Below are 25,799 nucleotides of genomic sequence, written 5' to 3' on the forward strand. Positions count from 1 at the left end.
CTTTTAATAGATATAAGAAATGCACGTGTACACTCTAGAACTCTGGTGATCTTCTTGAAAAAAACATATTGAATTCTAACTCTCTAGCTTAATAATGCAATGACCTCAAGAATATGAGATAATAAGCTATGTTCAGAAGAGAGATAATGCTCAATGGGGAATCTTGAGGATTTTTAGATCATATTCAGTGAAAACTGAGGGCATGCTCTTTGAGTCAATCCCTGGAAATAATAACATAGTAAATTCAGTTGTCCCCAAAAGGGAAGGAATCAGGGAGGAAGATGCCAGTAATTTATTGGAAGTAAGGAGGGTCTGGCAAAACAATTAAGAATAATTCAAGTCGAGGCTTTTCTACCGCTGCTACACACTGTCTCATTGCCCTCTTGGCCCTTTTCCACCTTCAAATTCTTATTCTTTTAGTTACTGTAAGTATGGTCTTGCACATCTGACTTTATAGTTTGAAGTTTGCTTACTCTATATGGTTTATAACAATAATACTACTTTCCAAAATAAAAATTCTATCAGCCAAATGTCACGTCAAGACGTCCACTTACCCTCCATGTTAAAGGAAACCAGTGTTAACAGCTTCTTGTGCATCTTTCCAGAAATAGTATATATACACATACACACATACAGAGATATGGAGAGACAGAGATAGAGAGACAGAAAGAAAGCAAGCCAATTTGCATTATGCCTTTAAATTACTTGGAGTTTTAAATTTAGGCATCTTCAAAGCCAGAAGTATTTGGCCAAGTCTTCCTCACTCACACTGACAGTGGCTCTCCTGTCTCCCTCTTTCATTTATAAGGACCTTTATAATTACATTGGGTGCAACCGGACAATTTAGGATAATCTCCTCATCTCAAGGTCATTTGATGACCAACCTTAATTCTGTCTGCAACCTTATACCCAAAATAGCATCTAGTGTCCGTGTTATGATGATTTCACCAGGCTGCTTTTGGGGTATGATTTTGAATATGGCTCTGAAAGTGAGCCTTCTCTTCATATATGTTTATTTTATGAGCCTGGGTTCTATAGCTTTCTCTGAATTCCCTGAAATTTAGACAAAATCTATAAATTACATTTCTACTTAAAACAGCCAATGTTCATTTAAGTGGTTTGTAACAAAGAACCCCGACTGGGCCAGCAACTGATAATAGCAGTAATGGCAGTGAGCAGAAATTCAGGAAAATGGAAAAACTCTGGGATCAAATATTGTACTGGTTAGGGGTAAACATAGGAAAATCCAATTTGCATTCAGAGATGAGAACTTGTCAGTCTGTGGAGATAGGGCTCACATCTGTGGTTGCCTGGAATGATTTGCAATGTGAAGCTAAGGCTGAAGAGGGTGAGCGACCTCTGCTACGCAACAGGATATTTAAATTTCATGAGAAATTGCAGGACAGCATGCAGGTGTGCCTGCTTTATTGCTGATCCACAGGAAGAGAATGACAAGTTCAGATCCGTATCTTCTTGGCTCAACGTGCAGAAGGAAAGCTATGGCCTTTCCCTGACTGTGCTAAAATAAATATATTAACATGAAAAAAACATATTTTAGAACTCATCTCTTTGCAAAGGTTTGAGATAACCAAAGAGCAAATATAAATCTTAATTTATTGCAGATCAGCAAACTTCAACATAAACCTAAATGGGTTTTCGAATTCTTTGTTTGATTGGTACATAACTAGGAAGTAATAGGACCCCAGAAATTTGCATGGGGTTTTTGAAAGAATTCTCTTCAAATATTCCTCTTTCACATTGAATTACTCTAGCCATTTAAAATAGGACCCTTTATTTCCTGCTTGCTAATATTTCTGCCTTTCTTGAAATGCAAGATGCCTGCAAGAAAAGACTAATTCTCCTCATACTTCACTCCCACCACTGCTTATTGTCTCCAGATTTATAACTAGAGTCAGATCCCAGAATGCATTGTGTAACAATTAAGAAGTCAATCTCAGAAGGAGGCTTACACATAAAAAGAATGAAAAAATTTCATTAAATAGTATTTTCTAAAATCTGGGCAATATGTGTGGAAGAATTGTGCAATTCAGGTTAGACAAAATTCACCAATATGTGAATGTTAATAGAAAATTCTAGAAAGGCTATATTATTAACATGGTTGGTTGACTGAACCAGGCCTCAGAGGCAGCACAAATTAAATGAACAAATGATTTGAGACATTGCAAACATCCTGCCAGATGGAGAATTAAAGAAGAATTAAGATAGAAAAGTTGGAATGGCTTATCCTATGTGAGACATAACTTACCTTCTAACTATATTCTTAGGATGGAACACCAAGGTCTTAAGAAATATATAGTGAGATGTTGCCAGACGTTTGAAAACTTCCTTGGAAGTGTGTCTTTAGTCTAGAGATGGAAGTAGGAAAAAACCAGCTGAAATAAGCTTCTTGGTTTCATTGGAGATGACAGGAGTGGACAGAAGCCAAAAAGCATCTCTAGATCACCAGAAACAAAGTGAGAATAACTATAAGAGACAACAGGGCTAGAATGGTTTAAAAAAAAAAAGGCCTAACTCAGAAATATCATATCTTTGGTGGTGGCTAATTAAGAAAGGGTCTACTATTTGGGTCCTGCTAGATGGGCTGACTGTGACAGCTGTACTTAGTTTTTCATAAACAATAATGACAAACAATTCTAGTGCTGGTAGAAAGAGAGCTTGGTTGAACAATCATACAGGATATGACTTTCCCTCCAGTTTCCAGACTATGAGACAGTTCATAGATCCAGTACCCTGAATGAAGTTCAGAGCTTTGGAGGAAGTCTCCTACAGTAACAACATAACTGATGAGCCAAGCATTATTATTAATATGACCAAGCATTGTTCTAGTCACCTTAAACTTATTAATGTACAATTCACTTCAATCCTATGAGGTACTATTATCTTCATTTCACCAAACAAACAAATTATGAAAGACTAGGTAAATTGCCAAAGGTCACCTAGCTAGTAAGAAGTTAAAATTTGGGGTTAAGATTTTAACCCAAACAATCTGAATTTAGAGCTGATACTCTAAGCCATGACAGCAAACAGTCTAAAAGTTACCATGTTAAGGATACATCCTCTTGCCAGTCATGAGAGTGTCATTAGTCTCCCTAATATCTCCCCTGGACAATCTCAGCTATATCCAAAACTTCAGTCAGCACTTTCACTGAGGATAACTCACAAATTCACATCTGTATTTTGTAGAACAAATGAACCATGTTTTCAATGGCCTAACTGAGACCCCCACTAAAGTGTCTAAATGTCTTTCATGAAGCAAGCAATATGGAGATCTTGAAGAAGATCATACCAGACAGAGGGAAGAGCAATTGTAGAGGTATTGAGAGAGGGGTGTTCTTGGTGTGTTCAAGGAAGAACAAAGGGAGACTGATTGGAGCAGTTAGCATGTGGGAGAGTAGTACAAGAAAAGACCACCGAAAGAGACAGGGGGATAGATTGTATGGAGTCTTAGAGGAAGGGTGATCTTTGGTCTAGCTTTGCCTGGGAGAGCACTATTTATGGGTACTTTCTTGATGTCTCATGACATTCAGCATTTTAGAACTCTCTAAATATTCTGATTTTATGATATTAAATGGCCACCCGACTTTTATTTGGTCACTGTGAAGATCTTGGCCTTTGCTCTCAGTGAGATGAGAAGTCATTGAGCAAATGGACAGCATGATCTGGCTTAGAGTTTTAGAGTGTTGCTGTGGTTGCTCTTTTGAGATAATAGTGTAGCTTCCACCAGGATGGTAATAGTGGAAGTGATGAAAAGTAGTTGGGTTCTAGATAGATGTTGAATATAGAGGCAACAGGAATTGCTAATAATGTGGATGTGTGGTCTAAGAGAAAGGGAGATGTCAAGCATGAATCCAAAGCTTTCAGCCTGAGTAACTGGAAGAAAAGAGTTGGCAATATCTGAGATGGAGGAGACTGTCAAGGTTAAAGATTTTGAGGGGTTCAAGATTTCAGGCTGGGAAGGTTACATTGGGGATGCCTCGCAATCACCTAAGTAGACTTGCTGAGATGGTGGTTAGACAAATCTAGAGGTCAGAGGAGAGATCCAGGCTAGAGAAACACACTTACGAGTTTCCGCATAGGCATGGCTTCTACATCCATGGAAGCAGATGCAATCATCAAGTAAGTGAGTGTAGAAAGAAAGGAGAAAGGGAAGAAGGACTGAACTCTGGGGTAGTCCAATATTTATAAGTTGGAGAAATGAAGAGGAAACAGCAAAGAAGATGGAGATGTAATGAAAGGAAACCAGAAAAGTACAATGACCCGGACAGCAAGTAGGAAAAAAGTTTGTTGTCTCAACGTTAAATTCATAGCATATTACAAGGATAGGTAAGCTTAGAGTTGATGTATTCCAAGGCTGCTAATGACAGATTTTAAAAAGTGAGATCAAGTGAGGTTATATCAGTTTTCCAATGTCCTATAAACTACAGACAGTGATGTATGTGATGCAATCCCCCAACTTATATTACCACTTTAAAGCCATATTATCACTTAATTATCTCTTACTTGTTAAAAGATTGAATACAACTCTCTTTACCTTCAATCTGGCATTTGACAACAATTATTTCACTTCCTTGTTTTATTTTTTTATTATTTATCTATTTATTTTTTAAGACTTTATTTATTTATTTGACAGAGAGAGACACAGCAAGAGAGGGAACACAAGCAGGGGGAGTGGGAGAGGAAGAAGCAGGCTTCCCGCTGAGCAGGGAGCCCGATGTGGGGCTCGATCCCAGGACCCTGGGATCATGACCTGAGCTGAAGGCAGATGCTTAACGACTGAGCTACCCAGGTGCCCACACTTCCTTGTTTTAAATAAAATTTATTTTATAAGTCTTGAGGATGAAATTTATACAGACATTATAACACATTTGGAAAATGCAGACAAGTAAGAAGGAAAATTGATTAACCTTGTCCCATATCAGTGGACACTTCCTTATTCTACGTATATTCTAACATAATTGGGACAATACTACATATGCAATTTTGTATGCCACTTATTTCATTTAATGGGATACCGCTTTATTTAAATTTTTTTTAATTTTGGTAATAATTGGGAAAAACACAGAAGAAGCTATTTTTTAAAAGTAATGGCTATGAAGTTAGAAATCACACTAAAATATCCTTTCTTCTGTCTAGTTTATATTAAAATTTTACTTGTCTGGGTTCTATCTTAGAGAAATGTGCTTATTTTTAAAAGTGAGTCAGAAACTGTGAAAAATATTTCCCTTTCAGACGTAATTCTCCATTGAGTCATAACTCACTAAGTGAGCTTGATAGAATATTAGTGAAACATTCTCTATGACAGTGCACAGATGAAAGCTCTCACCAAATCTTTGTGTTCCCCAATCTGCCACATTATAGTTTTCACAGATCTTATAAAAGAATCACTTGCTGAGTTCATGCCACAAAGAAAAAAAATGATATCATCTCTGGCCAATATTTTTTAAACAAATTCTTCTCTGATGATAATTTTTCTCCTCTTTTTCTTCTCATCTCTTTAAACATTGACCAAAGACATTTTTCCTTTTAAAACTCCTTCGTGTTTTACTAAGATGCACAGAATTACTTGGCATTTTTCAATCATATCTGATATGATTCTTATTAACAGAAGTCAGGCTACCCTTTGTGGTCCATAAAATTTATAAATGGGAATTACTATATTTCATACAGTTTAATGATGATGTGAAAACAAGGATACGCTCATTGCAATGTTGAAAATGAGACGTTTCATAATTAAATAGGTGGGAGAAAAAAAAAGATTTAAGCTCTGTCTTAGATTGGGTCCTCTGGAAACAGACTGCAAGGTAGCAACTTGTGAGCAGAAGATTCATTAAGGAGTCATTTCAGAAAATACAGAAAGGCAGGTTTGGACTGAAGGAGAAGATGACCCACATGCAATTGACACCGAGGTCTCATACAATCTTATAACAAGTTCTGGAACTGAGATGACCTTTCTGAGTTGTTATAATTCACAGTAAGGGGGATGGGTCTGTGCATCCTTGACTCAAGACAGTCATTGACTAGACCAGAATGTGCAAGGGGTGGGAGGTATGTTTAATAAGGCAGTCTTGGTGACTAAAAGCAATTCTCAATGAGGGGAATGGTGGTGAATCTTCAATAACAGGCATTCCAAGGGGCTGTCAATGCTTTGGCTTTGAAGAGAAAATCTGAGTGGAACAACATACTATCTACTATAACCCCTACTCTCTGCTCAGCGCTCTACTAAACACTATAGGGGGATATAATATATAATTGCTCCTCCTTAGAAATGTGTTGTCTATCAAGAATTGGTAAGTTGAACCCATATGAAATGGTACAAAAGCATTCAAGATGGTTAGCAATTAAGTGCCAAATGGTGCTGGACCAACCAAGGAGATATAGATACTACATCAGAAAAAAAGAAATGGCCAATGATGATTATATTGTCAGGACAGTCTTTAAGAAGATAAAACTTGAGCTGTGGAATAAAGGAGTATGATTTGGGCAAATGGTGGAGAAAAGGAAAGCCATTTCAGACTAAGAAACAAAAGAAGAGAAATAGAAGCAAGAATGATTATTCTATGCTCGTGGAATAGTGAAGAATCCAGGCTACCTAAATGCATTCATTTCAATTCAGCGACATTATTGAGCAATTATTAAATGCAAGGCCCAGAACCAAGTGCTCAAGAAGATTCAAGGAGAATGAGATGCCATGCAATTTAGAAAATAACATGTCATGGGACTCAACATAATAACTTGTATTAGAGAGATATGAGGTACTAGAAAGACACAAGGAAGGAACAATCATGTCCACTTAAAAGGCTATATGCAGAGAGTGGCCTTTGAGGCAGACTTTAAGTAACAACATTTTCAAGGAGAAAGAGAAAGGAGGTTCACAGAAAATACTGTAAAGAAAGAGGTGCAGAGTTATGAAATATATCTGGTGTTTAAATTAGCCCAGTTTCAGATGGAGCATAGGTTTCACCGGTGGTGTAATAAGACAAGGCTAGAAGTATAGTCTGGCCCAAAGAGCTTACAATAGTAAGGTGACAGTGTTTTTGTTTTTGTTTTTGTTTTTGTTTTTATTTTTGATCTGATTCTTAATGTAGAGCCATTTAAAGGTTTTAATTATTGGAAGATTCTTGCTTGAGGAGAGTCCAAGGTCGAGGAAAGTGTGGGGAGACAAGATCAGATTAACAGGCAGTGAAGACGTATCTATTGTGAAGAAGGAAGAATGAATCACCATTTTAGGGAGGAAGTGGATAAGACGAAAAAGACTTGACAAAAAAATCAGGGCACTTTTCTTCCCCCAAAGACTAGACTAAGGAGTCACAGAGTGTAGACGTCCTTGCTGGGAAAATTAGGTTAAGAGGGGAAAATGGGGTCAGCAAAAGGAGGACATCAAGAGTCACGCAGGAGCTGTTTCTGTTTAAAAAAGGAGGGCTATGTGGAAAGTTACACAACTCCAGTCTTAACAGCTCTCTATGTGGCGGTTCAACACAACAGTGATTCACTTGGAAGAGCGGTTGAACATGATAAAATGTGTGACTGATTGCAGAATACGAGGTCAGGGGCGGCTAAGCAGATTTGGAAATTACCCTTCTACAGATGGTGGATGAAATCATCTGGCTCCAGATGAAATCATGAGGGAGCAAAACTTCCAAAGGAAAGAGGGAAAAGGCCAGCGTGGTGTTTGTGTGGTGGGAGGGAGGCTGTGGAGGGAGCAAAGGCAAGAGTCTCATTTGGCATCCTGTAGCTTTTAATGGCTGAAGAAAGGAGGGTTTAATTTTGAGGGCTGGATTGTGATGAAGTCAAGGGCTATGAGCACAGAGAGGAAACTGAACAGAAGGAAGGTATCATTAATGCTCTTGACAAAAATGATTCGGGCCTGATTTTCAGATTTTGTCTTGAATTTAAACCACCTGGAGATTGTTCTCTGTGGAGGCGGCAAGAGCACAGATTTGAAGGGATGCAGGCATTCCCTGCCTGGGAGAACCCACAGAGCAGAGAGCACAGCATCCTGCGGGGAAACATGTCGGACGTCCCGGAGGGTGGGGTTGAGCAGGGACTGCAGTGCCTCTTCCTTATCTGAATCTTTAGGGCTTGCGTTTTGACTACAGATGTGTTCCTTTCCTGTTATGTTGTTCTCATTAAAGTGGCTAATAATTGTGATCATTCTGTATCTCCAGCTGCCTTTCATTGTATAGCTTATTACCGTTTCAACTGCTGGGAAAACTGTTCACACTGACATTACAGTTCTACCTTCCTCTGTTGATTACCATCGAAGCCACATGATTTACTTCACATACGTACAGACCAATCTCTTATAATACTGAGGGCATTTAACCATCCTTGCTTATGTGCATAGGCTTTTGGTATGCACTCCCTAAATTGTGGTAAATCATATTCTTTGATAAAAATAAATGCAATTCGGGTTTTTGGGTTTTTTAACTTGTAAGATAGTCACATGGTAAGGCTTTAATGTGCATTGCATATCATTTGAGATGTTTCTTGATGACAGCAAAATAAAATCCAGCAGAGAATTATAAGCATAAATTATATAGAATTATGCTGAATTAGTGCAATTTCATCTTTAGGGCTTCTTTTTTAAAAAGATTTTATTTATTTATTTATTTATTTATTTATTTATTTATTTATTTATTTGAGAGAGAGAGAGAGGAGCAGAGGGAGAGGGATAAGCAGACTCTGCTGAGCGAGGAGCCCAGTGTGGGGTTTGATCTTACAACCCTGAGATCAGGACCTGAGCCAAATCAAGAGTCCAATGCTTAACTGACTGAGCCACTCAGGCACCCTTTTAGGGCTTCTTATTATAATAATCTCACTGGTGTCTTTGCCTAGATTGATTTTTCAACCAGAATTTTCATCTTCATGTTTTTTTCTATTTGTCTCCTTGATTTTAGTCATGAAAGTGTAAAGATGAGAACAAGAATGCAGGACAGCATCAGAGGTGGCTTTCAGTTCTCTTTCCAAAGTTTGTGGTTACCTTTAACAACTAAGGTTCAGGATTCTGTAATTGAGAAGTAATACTCCTAGTAGTAGGAATATAACTTTTCTTTTTCTTTTTTTTCACCCTTAAACATCAGTGCTCCTGGTGATCTGTCCTAGCTCACTGCTCTCCTTTTAATTCCTTCTTGAGAGATCGCATTCCCACTTGAAGCTCTAACAGCTCCTCCATGGGATGGCTAGAATGTCTTTAAGTATAACCCCAACCTGTGTCCAGCTGGATGCTCCACAGGTACTTTCCATATGTCTTCAGCCTCTCCCCAATTCTGCTCCCCATTTTAGGAAATGCCACCATCTTCCATCCAGCTACCCAAGCCAGAAACGAGAATTATTTGAAATTGTTTGCTGCCTCACCCCCTCTTTTTCGTCATATTCTGTTGATTCTATTTCTTAAGCATCTCCCCAATCCATCCCTCTTTCTCCATCCTCAATGGCCTTGACTTCTTATTCCTTGTTTCTTTTTCTCCAATACTGTTATAACTAATCTATTTTCAGTCACACTCACTTAAAAATTCTGCCAAGATGATGTTTCTAATATGCAAATCACAATACGTGTCTTACTTGCTTAAAACACTTCACTCAGTATTTTGCAGTAAGAGTTCTATCTATATTTTGGATGGTTCTGATTTTGTTCAAAGGGATTAGCCCTGCATGCAAAATATTCAGCATCTTTGGTCGATCCATGAAACGCCTAGATTATTTCCCAGTTTTTATGCTAACCACAAACACCCTCCTCACACATTTCTGAGGGCCCTCTAGAGGGTATGGTTAAACTCTCAGCTGAAAACCGAAAATTTCCTAAAAGAAAGTCCTCCAGAATAATTTTCAATCTTTTTCGCTTGACGTACAAGTCCCTTCCTGACGCCTCTTTCTGCTTCTTTTATTTACTTCCCTGTAATGCCCTGCATTTAGTCCTGGTGCCCTGACTTCTCACTTGGGGTTCCCCAAACAAACCACATCTTTTAAGAGCTCCATGCCTTGATCTACGTCATTCTTGATGTCTGGTCCCTTGCTCAAGACACTATTTTCATCGTTCAAGCCTCAGGTATTCTTCTTTGCTTCCCCTCCTTTCCAAATCCCAGTCTAGTTTAGATGGCTCAGTCCTGTGGTTCCACTGTGAATACTTCGTTAAAATCAGTTATCATCACATATTTATTCAATTCAGTTGGTGTGTTGTTCTGTTTTACCCACTAAATGGTAAATATACAAGAGTGGCTTCCTGTTGATTGGATAATCATTTTACATTCCAAATAAAAAATGCCAATATTCTTACATGAAATACACATGCAAATCAAGCACCCACACCTGATTCCTAGGCTATAGTCTAAATCAATCTGCCACCATTGTGAAATCAGTTTTGTGATGTGTTTTTAAGTTCCACTCTGTTTAATATCTGTTCTTGTAATTTTTACAAATGATACTTTCAGTTACTTGTCATCCTGTAAAATTAATGGTCCTGGAATATACCCCATTGTATCCTGCTCTTTCTCTTTCCCACAGCTCACATCTGGTCACAGCCCCTCCTCATACTAATAGGAATCTGAATAAACCAATTTGAGAAAATGACTTTAACTATACCTTCCCCATGCAGTGAAAAAAAAAAAAAACAGGCAAAAAGTATATGTTTCCTTGCATCTTCTTTTATACCCAATACAATCAGACATTTTAAAATCTGTCAAATTCTGATAGAGTTTAATTTCTTATTGTTTTGGTTGCATTTTTTTTCTAATGATATTAAATATCTTCTACATGTTTATTGGCCTTTATACTATGGCTTCTGCGAATTCTCTATGTAGGATTTTCATATTTTAATTTTTTTCCTTCCTGATTCCTAAGGAATTTTTGCAAGTCAATCTATTAAATATTTTCTGTCAAACTAAATACAAAAATTTTCCCAGTTTGAACATGCTTATAAGAGTTTTATAATCGAGATTTGAAATTCATTTTAGAATCTGATCTTCCAACATTTTAATTTATTATTTATATATTTGTTTCATTCTCATTCCAAGATTATTAAACTGCTCAAAGTATTTTATACTAATACATTTAGAGGTTTTTCTTTTCAAATGGAAATATTCAGTCCATTTGGGAAATGCCTTGGTACGAGGACTAGAGAAGGAAACATGCTTTAAAATGATAAATGTTTATCAAGTTTCTGTAATATAATTTACTGACTACATGAGAATTAATTATATATTAAATTATAATATACATGCATAGATTCATTTCTAAATACTCTTCTTTCACCATGGCCAGTAGCTTTTTATTATATTTTTTTCATCTAATTTTATCTAGTAGGGCCAGTGACCCAACTTTACTCATTTCTGGTTTTTTTTCGGGGGGGGGGCATGCTTTATCATTTTTCTTGCATATTTTTTACTCCAATGAACTTTAGAACGATTTTGTCATGTTCCGTGTTTTTAAGATCCTATAGGGATTTTGAGTGGGGTTGTGTATTTAATTTAGGCATGAATTTAGGAAAAAGAATTACATTTTCCAAATACTGAGCTTCCCTATGTGAGAATAAGGCACATTTATTCCCATTTTTATCTTATTTTACATATCTTAGTGAAATGTTATAGTTTTTTAGTCAGGTTCTATAGACTTCTTGTCAGATCTAGTCTTTGGTGTTGTATGCTGTTACTGCCATTGGGGATAGAATCATTTCTTCTATTGTGTTTCCTATCCAATAATACAAATAATACATAGTAATAGTGATACATGCTTCACACTAATACATAAATCAATTATTAATACTCTCTAAGTGTACTTTTCCAGTTACACAGTATATAATTTCTCATCATTCACTCAATGAATATATTTTGAACAAACACAAGTATACCAGGCAGTATGTCGGATCCTTATAAATAGCCCCTGCCCTTGTAACAAATACAATAGAGAAGACCGACCCTAATCAAATAATCATAAAACTGTGTAAAGCATTGTAATTGTGCTATAAGGGAAAAGCACAGAGTGCCAAGAAAATTTATAACAGGGACTCTATCTAACCTGGGTGGTGGTGAAGGGTGAGGATGTCCTTGAACAGAACTCTAAAAGATGAGTACAAGTAAACTGGGCAAAAGGAATACATACGCAAATAGACTTTGGCAGGATGGGGAACCCTGTTTTGGGGAAATGGACAGAGAAATCCATTGTGTGTGGAGCAGAGAGTAGGGCAGATAATGACAACATGAAGCTTCAGGAGTCAGGTGTCAGGTCATGGCAGAGATTCTGAGTTTAAGGATTTTTATCTTTATCCTGGAAGATACCACTGAAATTTTTTAAGGGGTGTGTGTGTGTGTGTGTGTGTGTGTGTGTTGGATGGAGCGGAGGAGGGTGAGGTGACATATTCAGACTTGTATTTCAAATTGACCGCTCTAGCTCTTGGGGAAGAAGGGCTCAAAAAAGAGCAAGAACGGATGCCTGAAAACCTGTAAGAAGGCTATTGAAGGAGCCCAGGAGAGAGGAAATGATAATGTGGACAGTGTCGTGGCAGAGGAGACAGAGAGAAACATTTATTAGGCTCACGACTTCAAAAAAAGCGAAAGCGTCAGTTGTTTCACCAGCAAAATGAGTTTATTTGCGAATAGCGATTTGGGACCCACACACTATGGCGAATCATATGCAAGTCTGGAGAACAGAGGACAGGGGCTTGCTTTTATAGGTGAAGGGAGGAAGCTGGGAGGGACTGTTGCACTGAGTTCTCATCAGCTGGGCTGTTGCTGGGCAAGGAGAAATCCTTCCTCCTTCCTCCTGCTGGGGTATGTAAAGTATGCTTCTTTTCTGTTGGGAAATTCAAGTTACGTTTCTTTACAGCAAGTGGTACTTTGTGCGAGTTCCCCCTTCAGGGCTTTCCAACTCCGTTTTAAATTAGGTTTCTTTTATTTTCACAAGGCAAAATTGAAAATACTTAGCCATGCCAGAATTCTGGCATGGTGAGGGAGAGAAGTGTCAAGAATGACTCACGGTTTCTGGCCTGATTAAATGGATGGATAATGAGACTATTGCCTTGAGATGGGGAACACAGAACATAAACCAGCTTTGAGATAGGAATAACATACTGAGCTACAAGTACCTTTGAAACTCAAATGAAGATGGTGAGTTAAACATTTATGTATGCATTTCTTGAGCTCCAAGGAGAGATTTGTGCTATGTTATGCATTTTGGAGCTACTGACACATAGTAATTACAACTGTGGGCATGGATAAGGGCCGGTGATGACAGAGTATTGAGTGCGAAGGTAAATAGGAAAAGACTGATCCCTGGGGAATGCTGACACTTAAATTTGGATAAAATGATGCATTGCTAAAGGAGGTTAGGAAGAAAAGCTGCTCTTGGGTAAGCCACCCATTTTGATAAAAAATCAGCTTCCTGACACGTCTTGTGCTCCACAGACTTGTGGTTGTCATATGGTATCATGGCCTTGGTTTACCATTGTTGGGACTCAGCCCCCAAATCAGCTTTTAAGAGATTAATAACATACTATATGTTAATTAATTGAATTTAAATTAAATTAAAGAAAAAAAAAGCAAAACCAGAAAAGAAAAAGAGATTATTCTTAGTCCCTCCTGAAATCTTCATAATTTCAAAGAAAAACAGCTTGAGATGCTCTTTATTCATAGTGGGATAAGGACTCTGCAGTATTTCTTTTTCTCCCCTCAGAATTGTTTGCACTAGCTCCCAGCCATATAACATGATTCTGTTGAGAACGGATGTTGTCTACAATTTCCCTGAATCTCTTGTCAATTTGGAATAAATTACCTTCAACTTGGCCATGATTTGCCAAATTTTATGAGTTTGGGATTTTTTTCAGCATTCTTTATGCTTTCTTTGCTATTTTTCTTCTTTTTCTTAATTTCTGTTAATTTTGGAAGTTTTCACTTGTATTTTTAATAAATTCATAATCAATGAATGTCACCATCCTCCCCAGATGTAGATTATTTCACTTTTGATCATGTAGAGTTTGAGGTTATCAGTTAGGAAGGTAAAGAAGTCCACCGGTCTAGTGGGATCTATGGATCTAGATCTCAGACAAGTAATTTGAGGGCCTTTGGAATTGTCTAGGTCAACCTTTCATTCCTGAGCTCCAAATAAGAGCTGGTATTTCTATAGCTAGAGATTATTAGTGTTTTTGACTTAACAGAATCACCACATATTTCTGGTCCATCTATCTGAACTTGTACAAAATGTATAGGTTGGACTTGAAGGAAGTTTCAATACAAACCAAACTCACAAATGTCTTCAGGTACATAAACATTCAAATGGAAGATGTAGAGCTCAAATAATAACCAATTTGGGAAAAAACAATGTTGTGAAATAAATATTGAAAATAAAACTCTGAAATCATTTAGGCTAAATTCGTATGTGATATACTTGGAAGCATATGTTTTATTATCACAGTTTATTCAACCATGAAAAATCAGTTGCTTTTCTCTTTTTATCAATAATCCTACCCTGAGATTTTTAAGGGCATAGACAGTGATAATTAGTGTCATGTTGCCTTTGTGGGTGATGTTGAAAATTGATTTTCGTTTCTGAGCCATTATATACAAAATGGAATGTACTTGTTGTTTTATCCTTTAAACGAATGACCAAAAATAATACTACAACACTTTAATTTTCACCATTGGAAGTAAAATGGATCTAATATGTTCAAAGGAATTTCACAAAACGAAAACCATTGACATGACAAAAGCGTGCATTTAATTTGATGTTTTGCAGAGATACATGACTAAAGTTGTGTGCATGGCTTGGCCTTTGGGATGGTTCCAGCTGTTTATTTTTAAAGAAAAAATAAAAATGGAGCCAACAAATGCAATTAAGGGGGGAAAAAACCTTGAGACACAAGGGGACCTACATGTTCTGGTCTAAGAAACATGCAAGTATCACAAAACATTCCAGATACAGTATGACAGATGAACAATGAAAAGGCACTGGAACAATGCTCCTTCTTTCAGAAATGGGAAGTCTAACAATTATTTTTTCACAAATGGTATTGATGAAACCATCTTTATTTTTAAAGAATTTTATAAAAGGAACTTTAGCACCATCATTAGAGGAAAAATAATAATACATTTTAGCCCTGCCTATCTCCAGTCTTGGAATAATAACAGAAGCATAGCACCTTTTAGTATCTAAAATATAAACAAGAATAGTAAGTCCATCCCAGCTTCTAGAGATGAGGTAGCTCATGCTAAGAAATGTTGGGTCACTTTTCCTACGAGAGTTCAAAGGCCAAATGTTCTAATTCCAATCATCACATTTGATTAGAGTCAGCTCCACAACTTGAGTTTCTAAATCTTTTTCTTCATTATAGGCTTCAGGATGATGAGATTGTACATGTGGAAGACTCTCGACTTTGGGTCCTGGACATATGTTTATAAAGTTGTACATGTAAATTATTTTGCATTCAATGTCTTCTTAAACAAGAAAGTGCAAATGTATTCAATGGTATACTCATGTAACGTCTATCTACATTGATGGAGTCAAGAGGGAAAGATACCTTTAAATTTGAATGACAAAAAAGTCTGAACTTACCACACTTTACAAAAATTTAAGATCACTTTGTTTTCCAGAAATTCCACTGAATATATATTACTTAAAAATTCCATTTGAGACACTGAGAAACTGATTTTTTTCCCCAAAGTTCTCTTTAAAGAGTTTTTATGGTAGTTAAACAATATCAAGACATGCATGTGGGTTTCACTCACAAGGATAAACATTTTGATTTCATTTTTAATTGATAATCTGGGAATGAGAGGTCACAGAAGGGCACTACTTTCTATTTTTCAAACTACAGCCAAGTGAAATAAACATGTATTGTGGTTTTACATACCCCACTCTTTAAGCTACCTGCCAGGAAGAAGAATTTTCTCATAAATACTAAGCAACTTTGTCATTACATTGAAATAAATTGAAGAAAACAGAGATTCATTTATTCAATCAGTTTACTTTTTTAAAAGGTGGTCATTGTCATTGGTCATCTTAAACCTAAACTGCTGTATTGAAAAATATTTTAAATCAATTAAAACTTGAGGATTGTAAGTAAAATAAATATTCTGAAGGAAAGGAGGCCAGGCACTTAAGACCATATATACAATGCTGATGCAGGATCAGCCATTATTTCAAGAGTCTCAGGATCAGCTTCAAACAGTCAAAATTCTTGTGAATGGGGTGGTCATTGATGGCGGGGGTGGTGCTCATTGTCAATGTATCTTGGCTTGCTTTACACAAAACAAACTGGCCCAATTTCGATGCCAAATTCTTGGTCTGTGCTGCCAACATCCACAGGGGCAAGATCTATGATGGGTAAGCGTGCCACGTTCTGCGTTCTATATTCAAAGATGGTCTTGCCCACATTTCCATTTCGTTTCTGGAATTAAATGATGCAACGGGTTAATGGTATAGACAAGTTATTCCAAAGATGTTAGATATAAATTTCCAAGCCAAATTTTATAATGTGAAAGCAATGATTTTTAGAGCACTACTTAAAATTAAGAGCACTGCTAACATCAAGTTAGGTCCTGGCATGGCTGGCAGGCATTTCCTTCATGTTTAAATTGAGGAAATGCCTTTTGTTCTTTTACGGCTTCCAAAATGGTCACTAACATAAATTATGAAAGCCTTTTTGCTTTTCACAAATGAAACTATAATTCATCAATAAATATTTTCCCTTTTATATCTATATATGCAAGTGAGGAGACATACAAATCAGTGAAAAAGGTAAGGGGTATCTCAGAATGAATATATGTTTTAGAATCGAGGAATTTTAGGCCTGGAACTGAGATTAAATAAAGTAACTTGCAGAAGAACCACCGAAGAGTTTACAGAAGAGCTGGGTTAAATCCCAAGGACCCAGTCCTTTGTTAGTTATTTTGTATTAAAACTTCTACTGTGCTTCATGGACTAACACACATTCATGTTTACCCTAAAGAACAAGTATAAACAAAGTGAGAGTAAGATTGCCCCCACTTCTGCCATGACAGTATTTTTATCAAAAATAAATTTCTTCTTCAACCAGATCAATGTAGGTCAAAAGTACTTACAGAGCAAGTATCATGAAGAACGATATATCTGAATCTAACATTTCCCTCTGCTTTGATTTCCAAGTCATTTGACCCTTTGAGAACCACAGCTTTCTTGAGGTTCTTGGCTTGATCATCCATGTATCCTACACTGTTCTTACAGATGTAAGTAATGTTCTGGGAGGCTTCTTTTGATAGAAGGCGCAAGAAGGTCATTTGAGTAATGGCTGCATTAGGTGACTGATGATCTCCATAAACAAACTACAGAAACAAAGAGTCTTTGTTATATGAAACACTGAAGGGTTTCATAGTGCCCTCTGTGTGTGTGTATCTGTTTTGATTTCAGACATCAGTTTTGAGAAATATTACTTTTATTCTTTCATATAACAACATACTTTACCTATATATAAAAATATTTTGAAACTTCTATGAATATTCACAAATAAGGACCTCTGTCCTTACTATCCCAAACAAAAGGTAATGAAACCAATGATAATTATAACTCATCAGAGGAAATTTAAGTATTTTTGAAATCTGCTTCTCTATTTGTTTAAAAAGTCTTGGATATTGCTTTTTAGAAGTTATACTTAAGCATTGACTTAATCGTGTATCAAAAATTACTCCCTGTTTTTATTGCTAATTATAATAAGAACTGGGACTCAATTACTGGCTTAAAATCTTTTAAAACCCACTGTTACATACTTAGAGGAAATACGAATTACAAACTTTCCATTAGCTAACAAAAACAGATAATCAAAAATATTTTCCTACAGGTTCTTTTCTACTTATCTTCTATTTCGAATTTTATTTTCAATGCTCCTATTTAAGCCTCTTACATATTATATTAATTAAGTTATATTTCAACTGGGTATATTTAAATTTTAAAATTTCCTACTCATTAAACAAGGGTAGAGTCTAGTATATCCTACACACATCCATAATGTCTCATTATGTTTGCTATGAACACGTGTTCTGAGGAAAGATCAGAAGCAGAGGTGAGAGGAAAATTGCAGAGTTAGGCTGCCATAAGGCGATCCAGAATGAAATATTCACATTACAATAGGAAGTGGCAAGGCTGGTTGAGAATCAAAATACAGGACCATGAAAGAAACATAAAGGAGAATGGACTTAAAAATATTAAAAGAATTCATATGCAGTTGACCCTTGAAGAACATGGGTTTGAACTGCCTGGGTCCACTTATACACAGAATTTTTCAGTATATACAGTATACGGTACTACAAATGTATTTTCTCCTCCTCAGGATTTTCTTAATGCATTTTCTTTTCTCTAGCTTACTTTATTGTAAGAATATAGTATGTAATATATACACCATACAAAATATGCATTAATCATCTGTTTATGTTATGGATAATGCTTGTAGTCAACAGTAGACTATTAGTAAACTTTGAGGGCAGTCAAAAGTTGTACGAGGATTTCTGACTGCATAGATTTTTGACTGATTTTTCTCCCTAACCCCTGTGTTCAAGGATAGACTGTAATTATACAAATGCCTTAAGTTTAAATAATACAACAAAGTTTACATAGTGATCTAATTATTAAAAATACTATTATGGTAACTATCTAATATTTATTTGTAGCTTACCAGGTACTAAATAATATATTAAGCTTATTATAGTCACACAGAGACTGTGAGATAAATATTATCACTTTCACTTTATTTAAAAAATTTTTTTTTAAATTTATTTATTTGAGAGAGAGAGAGCATGCATGAGCGGATGGAGGGGCAGAGGGAGAAGGAGAGAGAGAGAGATCCTCAAGCAGACCCCCCTCCCCCGCTGAGCACGGAGCCCAACACAGGGCTCGATCCAGGACCCTGAGATCATGACCTGAGCCAAAACCAAGAGTCAGAGGCTCTACCGACTGAGTCACCCAGGTGCCCCATCACTTTCACTTTAAAATGGCAAAACTGAGGCTCCAAAAGGTTAAGTGACTTCCTGAGGTCACAAAGTCAGCAAGAGATCCAGGTGCTAGTCACCAAGTTCTCCTGATGCTAAATATAATCTATGTCTTTCAACTGTGGCAAGATCCTTTTAAGTATACTGCACAGTCAGTGTCACATGCATTAAAAGTACTAATAGTAAAAACAATTACTTTTCCACATTCCATCAATGGGAAAATTATCATTCAAAATTTATGTTAATATAATTCATAGTAAAATTTATTTATGTAATAATAAACCTGGTCAAAAATAATAGCATAGTCCTAAATAAATAATAAAATACAATAAATAATGAAAAGCAAAGAATATAATTTTTAGAAAGTATATTAAATTACCTGAGATCCTCTATTCATATCAAGACCATACCAAACAGGCTTATGGTCAGAAGACTTGCTGGCCCACCAGGTCTTACGTGGTACGCTGGATGGGTTTGCTGAAATACATGTTTCTCCTGTGTCCATGTTGCAGTAAACTTTGATTGCATCTTCAACAGATCCCTGGTTAGGATCAATCCAGTACTCACCTATTTTCCAAAATAAAAGTACGTGCTAAATAAAGAGAATTTCAAACATGATTATGAGTCTCTGAAAGAATTAACAGAGGGTTTGAAGATATGAACTCACTGATGAAGGACTCTTTTAAGAGAGAGTATCTCTGTTCAGGAAATACTCTGCAGCTAGGAGAAAGTAACTGTTACACATCTGAGCACTTTCTACTGCCAGGCACTGGTTTTTTTGTTTTGTTTTGTTTGTTTGTTTTTAAAGATTTTATTTATTTATTTGACACAGAGAGGGACAGCGAGAGAGGGAACACAAGCAGGGGGAGTGGGAAAGGGAGAAGCAGACTTCCCGCCGAGCAGGGAGCCTGATGCGGGGCTCGATCCCAGGACCCTGGGATCATGACCTGCGCCAAAGGCAGCCGCTTAACCGACTGAGCCACCCAGGCGTCCCGCCAGGCACTGTTCTAAGGCACTTTGCCACATCATGTGCTGAAGGCTCAAAACAGACATGGGAAGGAAATATCATTATACCCATCTTATAGATTAGAAAACTGTACCAAAAAGAGACAATCCACAATAATTACATGGCTTTGCCAAAATGGATGTGTTCTCATTAAATTTAGAAAGCCGGTATTTTAAAGCAAAATATAATTGGAATTAATAATCTATGAATAAAGTAAGTAAATGAGTTGAACTACAGTTAGAATGCTATAAATTATCTCTGGAACTACATGAAATGGTATCATTAATAGAGTATGCCCTCTTTTATAATACTTATCATCTCATCCTATAATTTTTCACGTCATTGACTGTCCCCACCACTAAAGCATAAATTCTATGACAGGCTTGCCATTTTACTTCTTGTGTCTGTCACTTAAGTAGAGACTCAGTAAAATATTTAGGGATGCAGTTGAGAACACAATCAGAAACAACGGACCTTGCTGAAATGGGGAGGTGTCTACCCACCGCTCTGCTTTGCAGAATGGCAAAGCTTTAAGTCATCACACGTCCGTGCTGGATGCTTTTTAGAGCCATCAGGACTGCGCATGGTTTCAATCTGACTACTGAGTGACTTCAGGGTAGCATGAACCCCTGGGTCAGTTTTGTTTTTGTCATCCGGAGCCGCCTGATCTTCGGTAAACTCTGGAAGTGGATCTGGCATGCTGTCATCGTAGTGACCCATGATATCTCCAAGAGCAGCTGTAAGGTGGCCCGCAGGACCGGGGGGACCAGGGGGGCCAGGCTCACCAGGAGGACCCTAATTTTTAAAAAATCAGAAATGTAGTTAATATATATTTTTTGGTTTTGCTTTTCAACTGGACACAAAGGCATTGATGAGACTTGTATGTGGGGAGTTAGTGCGATATCCCAGTTTGATGGTACCGACAGATCTGTGATCTCATGATTTTTTTTCCTTAAGATTTATTTATTTATTAGAGATAGAGCGTGAACACAGGTGAGTATGAGTGGGGGAGAGGGGCCTCTAGAGGGAGAGGGAGAAGCAGACTCCCCACTGAGCGGTGAGCCCTAATGGGGCTCGATCCCAGGACCCTGAGATCATGACCTGAGCCGAAGTCAGAAGCTTAACCCACTGAGCCACCCAGGCGCCCCTGACCTCATGACTTTTTAAAACTAGATGGCTCTGGGCCTGCTCCTGTAACTTTTCAAGCATGAGAAATGATGCATAACTTTTATCAGGCAACAGATCTGCAAGCCAGCATCTGAGACCAATAAAAATCAAAGCATAAAATATTTGCTCCGACGTTTACCTTGCAGATGCAATATATTTTATGTTAAGAATGTGTAGGTATGTACATTCATTTCCAAACTGGGGCAAGGCAAACTAAAATATTTCAAAAAGACTTACGGACAGAAGCTGGAGGAGGAGATGCAGAGGAGTTGTGGGTGCTAGTTCTTTAAGACCTCACATCTATATCAAGGGAAATACCCGCAAGAAACACCCTGAAAGAATTTTCCCCTACTTCCAAATACAGAGGAAAGTATAGGAAGTCTTTTTATGTGCATTAATTAATGTGTAGATCAAATTTCTCTGTACTAAACAAAATTGAATAAAGTTCTCTTTAGCCTTTTTATTAACAAAAATAAACAGCTCTCTTACTTTTCTTGCCATACAAGAACTATTGGAGTAATAGGGACATAAGCACAGAAAGTGCTTAGCAGTGGATCCTCCCTATCAATCGCTTCCCAGGGAAGAGCTCAGCAACTTGAGGGGATCGGGGGACAGCCTGCAGGGGTGTGTAGTCCACCTTTCACGTGGGGAGCGCAGTGCTGGCTGTCAGAGGGCTGGAGTTCTATACTAGCCGCACCGTGTTAGGTGGCTCTGAGCAAGTCGCTTCACACTGCCAACCTGGCCTCACCCTCAACAGACGGGTAAAGCCGTTGGGTTTTTTCCCTTTAAGGTCATATCGTGATTCTATGCATTCCTTTATGCTAATCGGGGGGAAGAGATTTTTTTTTTCTATTAAGGACCACCGGACCACAGAATAAAGTCAATCAAGAGCCACATAAGTCAGAGGTATTCCAATTCTGCAGCTGTTTTCCATTCCCAGAGAAATAGATAGGAAATATTCCTCTTGACCATGGGAAAAATAAGGCTGTTCCATCCATATAATAAATAATAAATATTTGGTTTAGTGTTAATATCAGTAAAGGGAAGAGACAGAATAAAAAGGGAAAGGTAAATAAGACCAAAGAGGAAGAAATAGCACAGAGGGATGTGTAAACTCACATACATACACGCACATGGGTGCATGGCAGAAATGGGAGCATGTTTCCCAAATTCCTGATGTTTCCCAAGTTGATACTATTGGAATGTTTTATAAGAAGTTTTAATTTAAATCCTTTCTGAATGGCATTTTCCATAGAGAAAAACTTTAATTTTGTACTTTTCCCTTGCCAGCCTTTTCCTGAATGACTGTACTCATCAATCTCACGTTTAGTATATTGCCATTTAAAGCGAAGCGACATTTTCGTAACTTTAATTATAAATACAATCATAACCTGCTATTTTCTCTCACTGGTGTCACACGAAGTCCAGGCTTCCGTAGCTTGGACTCTAATTTAATATGCTCTGAATAATCTGTATTAAAATACTTGAAATGGTTACTCATATGGACAAGTTCTTGGATGACTTCTAGGTTTGTTTCCAGAGTCCTTTAGATCTCTTGTCCACCATGCCGCACAGATGTTCCTTGGGTAGAGTCCAAGCTTTGGGAACCAACAGCATTTCCTGCATGCAAACCCCTGCGATTACCTCAGGTCCTGCTTCTCCAACACTGCCCCGCACACCAGGGGGCCCGACAGGCCCAAGTGGTCCAGGGTTTCCTTCTTTACCCGAGGGACCGACTGGACCTGGAGGACCCTGCCAGAAAAAAGGACTGTATTTTAGATTCTATGAAGAGAACTTTTTACAATGACTGTCTAATCAAAGAACTGTTTTCCTTACAGAGCAATCACAGTGGTTTCTCATTCATTGTCCTGCTGACTAATCAATGGAGTTCTGGCTCCTTAATGTTCACTGTTTGATCACACTTGGATTCTCCATCATCCATACATGGTAAAAGACCCCCATCAGTCAAAAACTTTACTGGACTGATCATCCACTTTTATGGGATGAAGGCTATTTCATCAAATCTCATGTATTATAAAGTTAATTAGAAATTTAATTAATTAGGACTAAGAAAATGGCAGAGGTATGAGTGATTAATGTAAGTTAAACTTCTGTGCTTATTCCCCAGGATCTCATCACATCCCAGTTATATTAATACTACTCTTCTCAATGTTATGTATGATTTGTTTACACTGTATTTAGACATAGCAGAAATTCTTCCCACGACTGTCCTAGGTAATTATGTGTGTCAATTGGCTTAGGACATTAATGGCCTATTGGAGGCAGCACTGATACCAATGTAGGATTTTGAAAAGCTTCAAATATTGGTTTCATTTTATGATTTGCTTCTGAATTAGCCTTATGCAAACTACTTCTGAAAAAGTATCTCAATTACTTAAAGGAAAAAAAAAACATATCCAGCTTCAAAATCTGTTTCTACCTCATAGTAAGTCCTATTGTATCTTCTTAAAGGGTTCAGTGAAATTTCAATGAACACAAACTAACAAAATGAAGTAACAGATCAGTATATACAGGGTAGGTAAAAGGTTTTAATGTGGGCCCATGAAGCAATGTTTCAGAATATTTCTGCTTAAATGGTTTGTCTCATACATTTGCTGTCAGCTTCAGAAAACCTGGGCTGACTCCAGCTTCAACGCCATAAAAATGATACTCAAGCCCTAGCACTGTGTCACCAAAAGCATTGTGGTTATTTACATCTGCAACTTAGTAGGTTTTGTTACTTACTCTTGGGCCAAATGGTCCAGGAATTCCAGCACTGCCTTGTTCACCATTTGGACCCTAAGTAGGAAAAAAGTAAAAAATGTCGCCAAAATATTTACACCTACATTTTGCCATTCTCAGCTTTTAAAAATGATTAAAAATGTGCTGTCATTGACTTTAGCAGGATAAACTAATTTCTTGAAGTCATCAGTCTCTACGATGTCTACATGAGTTGACTAATACTAAACTGTAGAGTAATGGTACATATGTCCTTTTGCTTTATTTCTTCCTACAAAATTACAGCTGATATATGGCAAATTACAATGAGTAACTGGGTAATTAAATATTCAAGATATGCTTTCAAATGAAAATAAGATATAAAAAGTCCAACCATTTTATGGACAAATAAATATTCCTGTCAAGATACCTGTGTATTTTCACATGGAAGGCAAATAATACTTAAAGGAATAACTTACAGGAGGTCCAGGAAGCCCTTGAAGACCAGTGAAGCCCCTGTGACCCTTTTGACCTCGGTCACCTCGGTCTCCGTGATCACCTTTGTCACCTCGAGGTCCTTGGGGTCCCTAGAAATAGGGTCATGACATGGTATTGCTTGGTGAGATTATAATTTACTGCAATGTTAATTTTTATAGTTGTATTTACTACACTTTTGAATACTGTACAGCAGCCCCCCCCTTATCCACGGGGGATATGTTCCGTGACCCACAGTGGATGACCGAACACTATATACACTATGATTTTTCCTATACATACATACCTATGATAAAGTTAAATTTATAAATTAGGCACAAATTAGACTAACAGTAATGAATAACAAAAAGAACAATTACAACAATGTACTATGATAAAAGTTATGTGAATTTGCTCTCTCTCTCAGAGTATCTTATTGTATTATATTCACCGTTTTTCTTCTTGTGATGATGTGAGATAATAAAATGCCTACGTGAGGAGATGAAGTGAGGTGAATGACGTAGGCATTGTGACGTAGCATTAGGCTACTATTGACCTTCTGATGATATGTCAGAAGGAGGATCATTAGCTTCCTGACTGCAGTTAACCGCGGGTAACGGAAACCCCGCAGAGTGAAATGGCGGATAAGGGGGGGACTACTGTATGAACTAACATAGTTACTTATCTAAACAGAATTAGACCTAGAAGTTTTTGTCTATTTTCCTCAAGGAATGAAGGTGATCACTAAAAACATAAGATATATAATAATGCTTTCCAAAAGATTCAGTTTGTTAAATGCCTACCCTGCATTCATACTAAAATGATGTATTTTTAAGTTTGATCTAACTGATCTGAAACATTTTCCAAAGATTGTATTTCACATATTATGCTGATATCATTATGTAAAAATATTGCCACCATACATGGATTCTTTTAAACTAAAACATGAGTTCTTACTTACTTTTCCTCTAAGAAAGGAATGTTTATTAAATTTGCACATGTAGATAAGCTAACTGGATATGCCAGCTGGGAGTATATTAAGGAAGTTGGCCATATTTGAAAGTTGCTAAGAGAGTAGACGTTAAAAGTTCTCATCACAAGAAAATAAAATTTGCAAATATGTGAGATGATGGGTGCCAATTAAACTTACTGTGAACTTGTGATAATCATTTCACAATATATACATACATCAAATCATTGTGCTATGCACTGTAATAATGTTATATGCCAATTATATCTCAAACTTGGGGGGGGAATAAAAAATTGGCAAAGCCTTGTTTAAGCAAATAGAAGAGGAATATCATCATTAAGCCACTCTCCTCTAAAGAAAACACAAAGAAATGCTTGTTATCCTTATATCTGCAATATCTGTACCCAAATTCATCAATCCTGATCCTGAGAAACTAAAGAAAAAAGCAATAATTAAGCATCTTCTTGTAGGATAGAAGCTATGCCTAGAGAAGAGGTAGAAA

The 25,799-nt window shown here is 37.1% G+C and overlaps 1 protein-coding gene across 1 annotated transcript in view; it reads right to left on the reverse strand.

The window, feature by feature from the left end:
• Positions 1 to 14,670: 14,670 nt before the first annotated feature.
• Positions 14,671 to 25,799, reverse strand: part of COL5A2 (collagen type V alpha 2 chain) — a 143,204-nt gene continuing 132,075 nt past the window's right edge. Inside the window, exons 48-54 of the mRNA XM_021703353.2 lie at positions 24,333 to 24,440; positions 23,881 to 23,934; positions 22,780 to 22,887; positions 20,472 to 20,763; positions 19,342 to 19,529; positions 17,067 to 17,306; positions 14,671 to 16,393 (exon numbers count right to left, since the gene is read on the reverse strand). Coding sequence (XP_021559028.1) covers positions 16,247 to 16,393; positions 17,067 to 17,306; positions 19,342 to 19,529; positions 20,472 to 20,763; positions 22,780 to 22,887; positions 23,881 to 23,934; positions 24,333 to 24,440 — 1,137 coding nt within the window. The 3' untranslated portion in view covers positions 14,671 to 16,246. The remainder of the gene's footprint in view (positions 16,394 to 17,066; positions 17,307 to 19,341; positions 19,530 to 20,471; positions 20,764 to 22,779; positions 22,888 to 23,880; positions 23,935 to 24,332; positions 24,441 to 25,799) is intronic.

Source organism: Neomonachus schauinslandi, chromosome 3 (genome assembly GCF_002201575.2).
Source record: "Neomonachus schauinslandi chromosome 3, ASM220157v2, whole genome shotgun sequence".
Taxonomy (NCBI): domain Eukaryota; kingdom Metazoa; phylum Chordata; class Mammalia; order Carnivora; family Phocidae; genus Neomonachus; species Neomonachus schauinslandi.